The following is a 14,056-nucleotide window of genomic DNA, read 5'->3' on the forward strand; positions in this document are numbered from 1 at the left end:
TTAGCATGAGTGTAATTATTGAGATTTCAGTAAATATGTTTATTCTCTCTCTCAAATTTTTGAAAACTGCACAAGTATTTTAAGCTATACCAGCAGCCTCCATCAACAGTTTTCAGGGCACTGGCAGTGAAAAAGTAAATTGCAGCAACTACTGGTGTTACTGTACTTTGCTATTTCATCTACATAGGAAATGATTTTTCTTTCTTTGACACTCAGAGTAAAAAATCCGGGAACATCTCTTTTTTGGCTGCTTATTTTATATATATGCCTGGGCAAGCCAAATACTTTCAAGTCAGAGCCAAGCTAGAACCAAGCCTAGGGTCTGATTTGGCTCTGGGAAACAAAACCAAAGCTGTATTACTAAAGCACATTGTAAACTTAATGAATAATGAAATGCAGAGAAAAAAAATTTGGAGACCAAGCCCAGACACGGCAAAGGCAAAGTACTTAATGCAGTACATTTGTTTTGTATTACTATAGACATATGCATTTTCTTTTTTAACCATTCAGAATGTTCCAAACATTAACCACAATTTAATTAAGCATCAATGTAGTAAGTTTGTAGCTGTGCAGAAGTCCTAAGAGGTACTTTGGGACACAAACAACTGCATATCTCTAAGCCTGTAAGAGCTGCTAGTGATTGCATTGGAATTACTCTGTGTTTAAAACAAATCACACAGAAATGTTTTACTGAACACAAACACAGTAACCATAATGCAACAGAGCTTGCATATGGGATGCATTAAGGTATGTTTGCCTTTCTTAAATTGTGCTTTTCCTTTTTTTTTCCCCATAAGGTCTTGAAAAATTTTGCAAAAACTGTGTTTCATGACACAACCTTTACCTAAAGTAAACTGATCTCAGTGGTCTTAGTGTGGCCTGATGGCTATAAGCAAATACATGTCCAGTTCAATGATATGTGTTCATGCAAAATTAGACCTCAGGACTTCGGAGGAGAGAGGATAATTTTATGCTCCAGAGCATCTTTTTCCAAGCTGTACCCTGCCATTTTGTTCTACCAGCTGAAACATAGTATGCATTAATATATGGAACTATTCAATGATCATAAAGGAACGGGTTTAGAGGATGGCACTTAACCATGTTTGCCCATATTATGTAGCATTTATTCATGTTTAAGATATAATCACGAGGGATTTGGCAGTAACATTTTGCCATCAGGTGTTCAGCCTCAGGTTGGCTGTTTCCCAGAGAATAAGAGTAAAACAAGAACAGGCCAAGCCAGAGAACGATGGAAGATTCCACAGCCAGTGCCTGCCTGGGAAGAGCCAGGAGCATATGAGATTTCCAACTTCTATATTTAGCTCCAAAGTATCTCTGTAGAATGATGAAATCATACCATACACCCAGTTAAGACCTTCTTTACCACATGGTAGATGCTTATCTTCTGTCTTGAAAACAAAGATTATACAATTGCATGAGAAAAACAAACTCTGCAAAAACATTCTTAAAACACATTTATTGTAATTGCATGCACAAAGCAGGTAATTTTCTTCAGAAGTAAGTAGCTGACACCTAATTAGTACTTGTGAACATATTCTTACCATTTTCATAATCATTTCAAGTACATGCATGTGATGCACATAAATCCAAGTGTGTTTTTTAAGGGCACTCTTCAGTGCCAGTTACAAGACTTCTGGTTTTAAAAGAATGTAGCCCACAGTTCTGTAGATATGGAACAGGAGGAGATAAAATATCTTCTTGCTAATATAATAGTATCTGTATTTACTTTGCAATCTGGCTCTTGCAGTCTTGTTGGGTGCAAAATATTCATTTGGTTCAAAGACAGAACCTTTTAATTATTTCCTCTAAGCCAAAAAGAACAATAAAAAGACCCACACTGAGCTGAATCTAAATCAACAGTGTCAATAAAAGGGGTCCTATTTTCTCTCTTCTGATATCCCAGACACTTATATAGCAGCTAGAGGATGAGAAAGCTTTAATTAATTTCCATAGCTCTTAAATGAGGCATAGATGACAGTAAGAAAATTTTAAGATTATTTTCCTTTGCTTGTACTTCATAGTCTTTTGTTAGCAGATTTTAGTTAATCTGTTTGTCTATCTATAAATACATGCTTCACTCGCTGTTTATTTGCTTTTGTCGCAGGTTTATTTATATTTGTATTCCATTGTGCTATGAAAGAAAACGTGCAGAAACAATGGAGGAGACATCTCTGTTGTGGCAGATTCCGACTGGCAGACAATTCAGGTAAAAGCAATTCACAGCTCCCCTCCTTAGATGCTGCAGTAGTCCACAAAAGCCCAGGTGAACAGCTCGCTGTGTTATTTTTCATATAATACAATGTAAGCCAGAGATGTGGGAAAACAGATTAATCATAGGCTGTCACTTCACTTCAGTACTAACAATTGCCAAGGGACTTCTCAGATATCACTTCATAAAAATTCTCAAGTCTTCTCTTTCAGTTTTCCACTGAAGGCAGCTAGTAAATTTTGTAGTGCTATGCGAATGGTTTTGGAAGGCCCTTTGGACCCTGAAAAAAAAAAAAAAAATTTAAATTAAGATCCAGGATTCAAACTCTGTCATTCAAAAGACAATCTTATTCCTTTTCTCCTACATTACAGTATGTTGACTGAATTGTGTGGACTGTTAAGTTGACGTAGGAGCAATTCTTAATAGGCAGATAGAAATACTCTGAGGTCTTTTGCCTTTACCTTTGCCTTTTCAAACTGTTCTGTCCTTCACCATATAATTCAGGGAGACCATTAGAGACTCAAAAACATAGCAAATTCCTTTAGCAGAAGCCTGATTAGGTTCCAGAACTGAAGTTCACCTTTATCTGTGACTCTCAGAGAGAAAGGAGAGCAATTGGTTTGGACACTTTGAAGTGCAACACTGGGGACACTGTGTTTACAGTCTCCAGCACCTTCGGCCATCTCAGATGGCATTAGACTCCCCTTTTTAGGCAACTGGATCTTGGTTTGCTTTATGATGTAATGACTGTGGACCATATAATTCTTGCCCATATGGTTCTTGCTCAATGACCAGGGTTGAAATCTACAGTTGATGTAAGGTGGCATAAGCTCATTGCCTAATAAGGTAAGCCAGTCTATCCCAGATATATAACAGTGTTCCAAATACTCTTGTGTCTTTTCTCTCTTGGCATCCAGCCATTTCAAGATTTTAAGTAACTGCTTTGCCATCAAAACTTTTGTTTTGTCTTGCTTTGTTTTGTTTAGAGAATGCATTCTCATTGTACACTGTAAAATATTTATGCTTTCACTTTGTAGTAAGACAACCTGATTCATGATTTCAAAGAGTTAATACAAGTTAGGAAAAGCGTATTCATTCAGATCAGGCATCCAGATTGTTTCGTATGTTCAGTTTCCATGGGGTTCATGCTGTAACTCCTGAACTGGAAAACACAGATGGATCAAATTATTTCCAGATTTTTATGCTGCTGTTGGGCAGCTTGTGGGTATGATAGAAGTAAAAACCTGAAGGATTTGAGTACCTCAGTGGTACAGTTAATGTGCTGTCATTACATCTAGCATTAACCAGTCCATCACCACCCGCTGGTTTTATTCTCCATGAACCTGACACAGTTTGCAGGCAGAACAGTGAAATATAAGCCAAATGTGAACTTGCATACCTATCCAATTAAGTGTACTTTAGGGCATGTTATAATAAAGCAAAGAAACAAACAAGCCAAAGCCTTGCAACACTGCCATAGCTAGGTCGGAGAAATAGTAACCTATATGCTGTAGTAATGATTTAGGACAAAATCCTTGCCTTGATCTAAATCAAGACTAAAGCGGCCCATGTGTCTTTGGTTTGGACTTCTCTTCCATTTTGTGAATCCCATTGCAGTACAGTGAATAGCAGCAACAAGACTAACATGTGAAACTACCTGTACCTACCTGCAAGTATATGATATAAAAGTAGTTAGATACATTTATTCTACTGGTATTGGGACACTTGTGATGAGTTTTTCAGTATTAGTTTAATTTTGTATTTAATTAACTTTTGGAAGTTGTTCCAGTATAAGAGCCTATGGTGTTAATGGTTCAGACAAAACTCTTCAAATGTGAACTACTGAATAACCATTATTATTCATTGTTATTAATAGTGCACCAATATGTTAAACCCTGTAACAGCAAGTGCAAATCCACTAGTATGTAGTATCTACCTCAGCAGATCAAGCCCTCAAATGATAAGACCTCTGTAAATGCTCCTATCCCTCCCTTTCCTATCCATCCCCTTTGGATTTCTCTCGAGGTGATGAAACTTTGGCATCCTTATACTGCTACAGATCTTCACTGCTCTCGTGCATCCTGGAAAGCCAAATCTTATGGTTCTGCCATCCAGCCAAATGACCGTTAGAGTGTTAGAGCCACCAATTTTAACTACTGTGGTAAACAGCAAAGTAAATCAAGTTGGAATAATTCTTGTGTTTCTTAAGAACCAAAGAGGCTACCTGACAGGAAAAGGATAGGCTGTTTGTTATAAGCAAGACTAAGAAATGCATCTGATACTTGAAATGTTCATAATTGAATAAATTAGGCATTTAGTACCTATGTGTCCTGGTTTCAGCTGGGATAGAGTTAACTGTCTTTCTAGTAGCTGGTACAGTGCTATGTTTTGAGTTCAGTATGCGAAGAATGTTGATAACACTGATGTTTTCAGTTGTTGCTCAGTAGTGTTTAGACTAAAGTCAAGGATTTTTCAGCTTCTCATACCCAGCCAGCGAGAAAGCTGGAGGGGCACAAGAAGTTGGCACAGGACACAGCCAGGGCACCTGACCTAAACTGGCCAACGGTGTATTCCATACCATGTGACGTCCCATCTAGTATAGGAACCGGGAGGTGGGGGCGGGGAATCGCGGCTCAGGGGACTGGCTGGGTGTCGGTCGGCGGGTGGTGAGCAATTGCACTGTGCATCATTTGTACATTCCAATCCTTTCATTATTACTGTTGTCATTTTATAACTGTTATCATTATCATTATTAGTTTCTTCTTTTCTGTTCTATTAAACCGTTCTTATCTCAACCCACGGGTTTTGCTTCTTTTCCCAATTTTCTCCCCCATCCCACTGGGTGGGGGGGAGTGAGTGAGCGGCTGCGTGGTGTTTAGTTGCTGGCTGGGGTTAAACCACGACACTGTGGTAATTATTTATGTAAAACTTTTCAATCATTTTTAGATTGGAGCAAAACAGCAACCAATATTATAAAGAAGAGTTCTGATAATCTTGGGAAATCCTTATCCTCTAGTTCCATTGGCTCCAATTCAACCTACTTAACATCCAAATCAAAATCAACAACGAATACATATTGCAAACGAAACAGCCATACAGGTGAGTTCTTGCACTGTAACACAGTGCCTCTGTAAATATGTAGTTTCATGTTAAAGGTACAGTAGGGATTTCTACCCAAAGGTTAATGTGAAAAAAATTCACCAATTTATATAGTTTTAGTGTTTTAAAATATATGTTACTGTTTAATAGGAATCTTAACCTAATATACGATACAACCAATATATAGTTCTGATCTCAGTATGTTCCCGTACTAAACAAAGTAGGCGTGACAAAAGCAAATCTTGCTTTTTCTATAACACTTTCACCTTTTTGGCTGTAAGAAGGTGAGTCTTATTACCCCATTGTAAACATAGGGTAGCCAAAGCACACAGAGATGACATTCGTCACTCAAGGTAACACGAAAGCTAGCAGCATAGCTGCAAATAGGAATCAAGTCTTCTGAATCCAAGTCCACAGCTGATTCACTCGGTCAAATTGCTTCCGTTTAACACATTTATGGGTAAAGTCACAAATGGAGGCTACTTGGAAATGGATGCTGTGTTCCCAGAGTATGCATTGTCTTTCCCTTCTACAAATAGCATGCCATATCTACTGCTTTTTATTTAGATGTCAATCGTGTATGTAATAAAAGGCATCATCTATATTCCACTCATGCCATAAAAATGTGCTCATTTTAAGAACACTTTAAAGGAGCACAAAAAGAGTGGAGATGGAATGATTTGCAAGTCTGTTGCTTAGGTCTGGTATAATATTTCAGAAAATCACTTAAATAGTTCAGATTTTTTTGTTACTGGGTTTTGTGAACTCATGCTTTTGTACTGTATAAAGTCACGTAACATTATCACAGAATCCTCTTCTAAACCATAGAGAAAATAAAGTCTGCAAACATATTTAACCCAACGACATATTTTCTATCTTTAAAATATTTGTTAGAAGCACTGTTTTGGATATGAAATAGATTATTTTAGTGGAAGGAAAGTTCCATTGTTTCTTAAGAATAAATTATTTTCAGAAGCCCCAGGGTCTCATTTATGATGGTACAGTCTTCTTTCTTGATAAGTGGCATAGTTCCCAGGAAATATCTTCCTGTTTTTATTGATGACCATTAACTGGTTCAGTTAGGCACACAATTTTTGTCTAGAAATCCCCTTTTTTAAGAATTACATTGTTATATTCTCACTAACCAATATTCAGTGCATCCATTAGCATGAGGGGTTGTGCATCAGGTATTTTAAGAGTGTAAATCTTTTTTGGTTATTGAGAATGTATATGAAGTACATTTGCTTCGAATGCAGTAAAAATGAGTGGTATCTTAGAAATTCCCTGGTGTAGCTGAGCTTGCTCTCAGGACTGCCGTTCACAGTCATGCTGGGAGCACACAGCTGGCACCTGCCTCACCAGGGTGCCTGTCCCTGCTGCCATCTCAGGTTTGATGTGCCAGGCACCCAGAAGCCCTGTGCAAGCTGTCTTCAGCTCGCTCTCTTATGAAGGGACACTTTTGTCAGCAGTCTTCCACAAACAGCATCTATAATATCCACCGGTCACAGTGCTACTATTAATTTAATAGTAGAGGAGGAGAGAATTGTGCCCTTTCTGCAGCAGAGTATTCTCCATTCTGCAGACAGAGAATTCCCATTTGTACTCATGGCAGATCAACCTCTACCCCCTTGGTATTGGGATTAATGCTAAAAATATGCTTAAATGTTTTGTTAGACTCAGGGCTTTTTGTCAGTCTGACAATTAAAGAGACTTAGTGCTGGAGTTTTTGCAATGCGTTCTTGAAGGAAAACAATAAAACAGTTCCAGATAAGAAGACATAAGTTAAGAGAAACTTGCAGTTAGGAACATGCTCATGTACTTTCTTCAAAAGTAGTGAGCTTAATCCCATGCATAAATTATTTCCTAAAAGGGATTGCAGTTGGTAATGTAATCATAATTTGTAATGTGATGGTTTATTGGACATTAAGGGAATACCACATTTTTCTCCATATTTTTAAAATTTTTATACATTTTGCTTTGACATCTGAAAATACACATTTATTGTGACACTCCAAAGGAATTTTTGCTAATATTAGGTTTTTAAATACTGACACATCTTCTCACATGTTAAAATAATAGAAAATAACATTAAGATTCTGATTTTTAATAAAGCTAAACTTCTCGGTTTGATGTCTTAGCTAAATTGCAAGCAAATAATGTAATAGCAACATGTCTTGGCAACTCTTGTTAACATGGTTATAATGTGCTCCCTGGAATTGACACAAGCATTCATGTGTTTGTGGTATAGATAATGTCTTCTAAGGCCCTTTCCTCATCAGTGGTGGAGCATTACAGGTAAAGTGAGAATTGCTTTTGCTGAATGCATGGTTTGAACAGGGTGGAGGGATGCCACTTGCATGATGTCCTCATTGACACAAAGGACTTTGCTAATCAGAAACGCTGCTTGTTTCTCACTATTACATCTTGCATCATTGGTGCTGAATGAAAGGATAAGTGTGCTTCAAACTCTGGGTGTCCGCACTTTGCATGGGGCATGAAGCATTAGGAAGATACCATTTTAGAAAACAGACCATGTCCTGACATTAATGCCTGTGTACAGTAGTCTGGGGAAAGGACATTAAGTTGAAACACCCATACACAAAGCATACATTAAAAAGCAAAAAACAATCTGATTGAGTCCTAGAATTATTTTTGGTATTTTTAAAAGTTGTTACAAGAATTTTAAGATACTGTATTTCTATTTGGTCTATGGCCACTATGGAATTAGTCTTCTAGCTATTGTTTTCTCATATCCAGTCACACCCAAAATAACTCTGAATGACAAACTATATATGACTGAAAGACATGCTAGGAACTGCTGGTTGACTGCAGAATGCACCAACTGGGACACGAATATTGGGTGGACCCTACTGGGTAGACAAAAGTAATCACTTTGACATCTTGTGGCCCTGCTATTTACAAGTCTGAAACAAATATGTTGTAGATAGTACTTAAATCCCATATATAACACCTCTATGAATAAGAAGTTAAGATTATTTCTGCAGAGAATTTGGTGGTACAACTCCCACTTTCTTCAGTGATACAGGATTTTAACCCTGTACTTAGGTGTGAAGCCCACTGAGCTAAAAAATAGAGGGGCCCACTAGTTTCAACAGCAGTACATAATTACTGTGCATGCAAATTTCATGAGGAAATAGCTGGTATTTAACAATGTAATGATGACTTGTGAAAAAAAGTATACATATCTGCAAGGAATTTCAAAAACTTTCCCTAAAGACTGAGAATTAAATTTTCATCTTTGTAATAAGATGTTCAATATGTAGAAAAACTTCAAAATGTAGTACTATTGGCTAGTAAATGCATACATTTGAAAGATACACAGTACTCAGCAGTTTGCTGTTGGACATGGAGTTATTGGAGTTATTTGCTGCAATTCATGGATGTTCTTGCGTGCTTTGAAAAAATCATCCTGATATGCCTGAACATGCCTGTTTCTTTTTTCATGAGTGAAACTGTTTTGATTTCTCACTCTGCAATCCATTTCTCCCTTGCAATACTTTATACTCTGTTATGGCTTGATATCATGACTTCTGCAGGGACGGGTTACTTTTCTGTTTGGTTTTGGTTAATTTATTTCTATAAGAAAAAAGGTTTGTATGAAATCATAGTTAAATTAATATGCTAAATTCTTAAATGATCCTTTACCAAGGAATTTTTGAAGGTGATTTCACCAAGGTCTTGTAAACAGCCATCAAAAATGTCACTTGTAGAAAACATTGCTCCACAGGATACTCCATCTTACTGTCGGCGTGCGATGGTCCAAACCTTGACTGGATTAAAAGAATTAATTCCAGATTTATTCACTACAGTGGAAGAGATAAGAAAGCTCATTAGGACTATACTTGAGAAAATGAGATACAGGCTCTCTCCTTCTCATTGCTCGCTACATGAGCTCTACCTGCTGACAGTTCTCCGAACAGCAGTACTGTTAGCTGAAGGAGACTTTCCCAGCCCAGCTGGGAATTGCCTGGCTCCTTTTTCTATTCAGCTCCTCCCTTGGCTTATAGCACATGAACTCTGAAGGGATGCCACTTTTCTGCATCTTTTCCTCCCCACAGTTGTTCAGTCCGTACCCTCCACATTATGGAAAAAACAAAGTGATGTTAGGCAAGCACAAAGCGTTTTAGGGTGCAAGTCATCTCCTGCTACATTCTGTGCAGAGTAATTATTTCTGTGCACAGCTTAAAACCTCCAACGTCGAAATAATTAAATCCGTTTATTGTCATTTTCCACTACTTTATTATGTGGGGTTGTTATTTACGAGATGTTATGGAGGTCACCCCTATTCCAGTGTTATCAAAATCTTTTTAGTTTGTAAGATTCAAAGCATCAACAGTAAATTAGTATGTTAAAAGGTCATAGGGTTCAGTTACACTTTAGGCAAAAGAATAGGGGGATAATTTCGAGAGAGACCTGAGAGGTCTGCCCACAAAACTAGGCATCTCAAAAGAATTTAGAAGCAGCAGCACCAAGCCAAAAAGTTGTTTGCTGGCTTTTAGGGCAGTAATTTCATTCAGCAGTAGTGGCAATTGAAGGCATATCTATACAGGAGTGACACACCGCTTAAACTATGAGTTTGCTTAAGAAGCCCTAACTACTTGTTGCTTTTTCCTCTTCCTAGAGAATGTTTTTCTTGACAAGCCATCTTCAAAATTTGCCCAAGAGGATGGAGAACAGACATCAATCATCCCTGTCCACCAGGTTATTGACAAGGTCAAGGGATACTGCAATCCTCACTCCGATAACTTCTATAAAAACATCATCATGTCTGACACATTTAGTCACAGCACAAAGTTCTAACTGGGCTTCTGAATTTTTTAAACCAAAGGAAGACAAAAAGTCTGCCTGGAATTGAGAGTACTGGATGTCGTAGAATGTGACTTGTTTAGGGTTTTTTTTTTTCCCATTTATAATGTTCTCCTGTTAACAGCTTCCACTCGAGGACCAATTTCTCTACCTTTTTACTGTTGTGGAAAAAGACAATTTTCCACCATGGTATTGAGCTGTTTCTAAATGTGTGCCAGCCAACATGATGCTTGGACACCTAATTGTAATCCTGTGTAAATATTTTTTAAGACTGAAGAACCACAAGCCTAAGTCTAAATTATATAGTTCAAACAGAAGCAAGCCTTGACTCCTTGAGAAAATAGCAGACGTGTCACGCAGTACAGGCAAGCTCTTATTGAACAGTCTACTTATGGTCTTTTTCTTTTGAAAAATATGGATTTTCCCTATGACACTTGTTAGATTCTTGCTTCTTGACTGTCTAGTGCTGTCTGTTCTTTATTAGTAAGTGAATAAAACCCTAACACCCACATTAAAGGGTTATTTTAAACCATTTTTTACTAAATAGACCTAATCATGCAAATCTTGCTTACCAGAACAGTATGTGCTGTAAACTCAGGCTATTTTGTATCCATGTACATAGAAACACACTTATTACATAGATGTGCTGGCTGAGAAGGGCGTGCAGGTTGCTAGTAATGCTTGCAAATTTTAAGTCCATTGATACGTATGGAAACAGACAGTCGTACCTATGATTTGCGTCTGTGCAGAACAAGTACACAGGTAAACCCAAAGTTTACACAAAGTCACGTTTTAACATTTATTGATCGGTATGTATGAAATGCAGCATCTCCCATTGCAATTCTATGTTTACTGTTCTTTTTCACTAAACAAAATAGAAGACATTCAACTATATATAGACATATAAATGTATACCTAGATCTCTCTCCACACATATTTTTGTAATAATGCACACACACAGTAAATATGACAGAGGAAACCACAATGTGTACCACAGACAATCTAAGAACAATGAACGGTGCTAAAACTCAAGTTTAAGTATTTAAATACAAGCTGAATACTTTGTAAACCCATGGGTTCATTTGTCAGTCTCTGTACTTCAGAAATACTGTATGTATAGACACCTCCATCAGATGGCATTGCAACATTAGAATAACCTGGAATACGTTTACCAGTAATAAATAAATAACATCTTTCTGGGCACATAACGTTATCAGTATCAGTATCCCTCTCCTGCCCCGCTCTTGGTTGACTTGATTGAGGTTGTTGGAGGCACAGAGTTTAAACAGTGTTCAGGCAACATTAAGGCTTTTTGCATTGATATACTGTGTGCGTAATGGCACAGAGCTGTGTGTGTGCAGAGAACAGACAAGAGCATAAAATACTTACTTGTTTTAATCTCTATAAATGTGTGACACATAAGCATGTGGCCATGACTGCCAAAAGCGCATCTCTTCATGATGCATGTTTCGCCCAATGACAGGTTTTATAACAATTGTAACTGCACATGTCACTGAAGGCATGGGCCAAAACATCAAAGGTATTTTAATACTGTTTTCAGAGGAGAATGTCTCCTAATGGAAATTTTCATTTTAAAAGGCTTTTTTTTTTAACCAAAATATTTTTAACCAAATATTTAATTAATTGCATTCAGAAGGTGACCAGAGAGTTATGCTGAGATTTTTCAGTTGCCAAGCAGGTGGATGTTCAGTGATTAGGGATGTGGATTTGTGCCTTTCTTTGCTCTCTGCACACACTTTTGTGTGCAGAGGTCATTTAATGCTGTGACCGCACAAATGGCGTATTTTCCCTGGCTGCAAACACCTGGTGGGAGGAGGATGTCCTGACGGTATTCTGTCCAGAAACACTGCTGTCGCTACACGGACCTTAATGAAACCTCAGTCTCATAACTGCAAATACTTACATGGTGGTATGAATGAAAGTCAACCCAGTTCGCTTAAAATGTAATTATGAACAGGAATGAGTGTTGTCAGATATCTTTAATAAGGGAAATAATTTAGGGAGAGATTATGTACAAGCATTTGCTGAACTTACATTTTATCATCCCACTTGCTTAACTACTGTAGATAATAGTGTTCACACAGCAGCTTACTGTGAGATTTCTACCTGATTAAGGTGTTCAGAAGTGAAGAGAAGGAAAAACAAATATTCCTGAAAAAATGAGGAATCAATAAAACAAAATAGGTTAGTAAAATATAAATAAAAAGCAAACAGTATCCTGACTGAAGCTGAGCTGTATCCTATCAGTTTAAAGTACAGCTACCTATATTTTTGCTGAATTAAGATTTTTTTCTCTTTTTTTACTACCATGTAGTAATCTTAAACTGTCTGTGTCAGTTAGATGCTCTTGAATGCTCTCAATTCTACAATGTAAAGCTTCTATTTTGTAGTTGACATGCTGTAACCTCCCTTGTATATATTTATTTATTTGTGAGGTTAAATATGTCAAATCTATTTAGCTCTACAATGTCTGTTCTTGTTACTTTAAAATTCAGCTTCTGTTTCATCATAGAAGAGGGAAAGAATAATTTCTTATATATGTTTTTTCCAAATGCCTTGTGAAACAATTTACTGTAGTTCTATCTTTTACAAGTATAAGGAAACATGTCAGTGTAATTTGTAATACTAGTCAGTGGAATATAGTGTAACAGGTTTAAAGATGGACTAAAGTGGAAAGAAACATTTTCAAGTAAACATTCTTGATCTTAGTGTTCCAAATAATTAAAGTCTTTTAATAGTGAATCGTTGTGGGTTTTTTTTTTTCTTTTTTAGTGTTTAATGGGAAAAATTACTCAGTGGAATTCTGGAAAATAATCTTGTGTTTATTAAGTATGTGAGACAGGTACATGCCTAGCCAAAATGTTGGAAATAAATGTGCAAGACTAACTCCCTCTCATCAGAGTAACACAGTTTGCAAAATATGTTTTTCCCTTTTGTGATTTACTCAATGCCACATCCAGTGAATGATCTGAAAGTTATGCAAGTTCATTTATTTATGGTAGCAGTCATGCCATAGAAATGAAAGGAAAATCAAGGCAATGGACAATATGCTGGGATGATCTTCTAGAAGTAATACAAATGAATAATCTAAAACTCACGAGTTATTTCTATTCGTATGTTTCTTTTCAGCTGAATGTCATCCCTCATTATCAGTAACTTGATTCAACTTGTAATCATACTTTGACTGATCACTGTTGAAATATTTTAGTCAGCCAATCACTTGATTAATACACCCCAATGTATAAACATTAAATGTAACACAATAATGGCCTACCTTTAAATGTTTACCTTTAAAGAACACGGAAACCTACTGAAATATGTCAGATCTGCTCCCCTGTATTTAAGTCTCACCATAGAAAATGCACAGAATGTGAAGATTTAGCAGTAATGTTTTTTAGAAAGCAATCAAAAAAGCCCCATGTGATAAGCGGCATTTATTAATGAGGATGCTGTGTGTGCCTGCGGATGGTCTGTCCATGTGGACAGTGAATACTACCCTTGAGCTTTATGCCTTGAACAATGTGGGAGGACCCTCTGAGGGAAGGAGCACATTTTTTTTTTTCCAAGTAGGATCTTGGCAGATGCCAAACTTGGAAGGAGTGACTTGCAGCGTTTGGGGGTGGATTTATTTTTCTCTTCATTTCATCACTTTTTAAATATCAAGAACAATTTTATTTTAATCCTCTACTGTTAACAGCTTCCTACTGTAACCCATTGAGTTACATAAAATGCCACTTCATTTTATTACTTTTGAAAGGCTGATCTATAATCAGACACATCTATGTAACCACAGGGACAGCTAACGAGTTACAGGGCAGCAGTGTGTCATTCATGGAGCCATTATAAAAAGCTGTTATGCATTCACTATATATAAAGACA

General features: G+C 37.1%; 1 protein-coding gene across 6 annotated transcripts in view; it reads left to right on the top strand.

Moving 5' to 3' along the window:
- The window catches only part of ADGRG6 (adhesion G protein-coupled receptor G6), a 117,022-nt gene extending 104,103 nt beyond the window's left edge, over nucleotides 1-12,919 (top strand). For 5 of the 6 annotated variants that reach the window (XM_052784543.1, XM_052784544.1, XM_052784539.1 and 2 more), the window contains 3 exons: nucleotides 2,126-2,227; nucleotides 5,177-5,329; nucleotides 9,972-12,919. In XM_052784543.1, coding sequence (XP_052640503.1) covers nucleotides 2,126-2,227; nucleotides 5,177-5,329; nucleotides 9,972-10,150 — 434 coding nt within the window. In that variant the 3' untranslated portion in view covers nucleotides 10,151-12,919. Of the gene's footprint in view, nucleotides 1-2,125; nucleotides 2,228-5,176; nucleotides 5,330-7,577; nucleotides 7,625-9,971 lie in introns of all 6 variants that reach the window. The other variant, XM_052784542.1, reaches the window with a different exon arrangement.
- The last annotated feature ends 1,137 nt before the right edge of the window (nucleotides 12,920-14,056 follow it).

Source organism: Harpia harpyja, chromosome 4, assembly GCF_026419915.1.
Source record: "Harpia harpyja isolate bHarHar1 chromosome 4, bHarHar1 primary haplotype, whole genome shotgun sequence".
NCBI classification, from domain to species: domain Eukaryota; kingdom Metazoa; phylum Chordata; class Aves; order Accipitriformes; family Accipitridae; genus Harpia; species Harpia harpyja.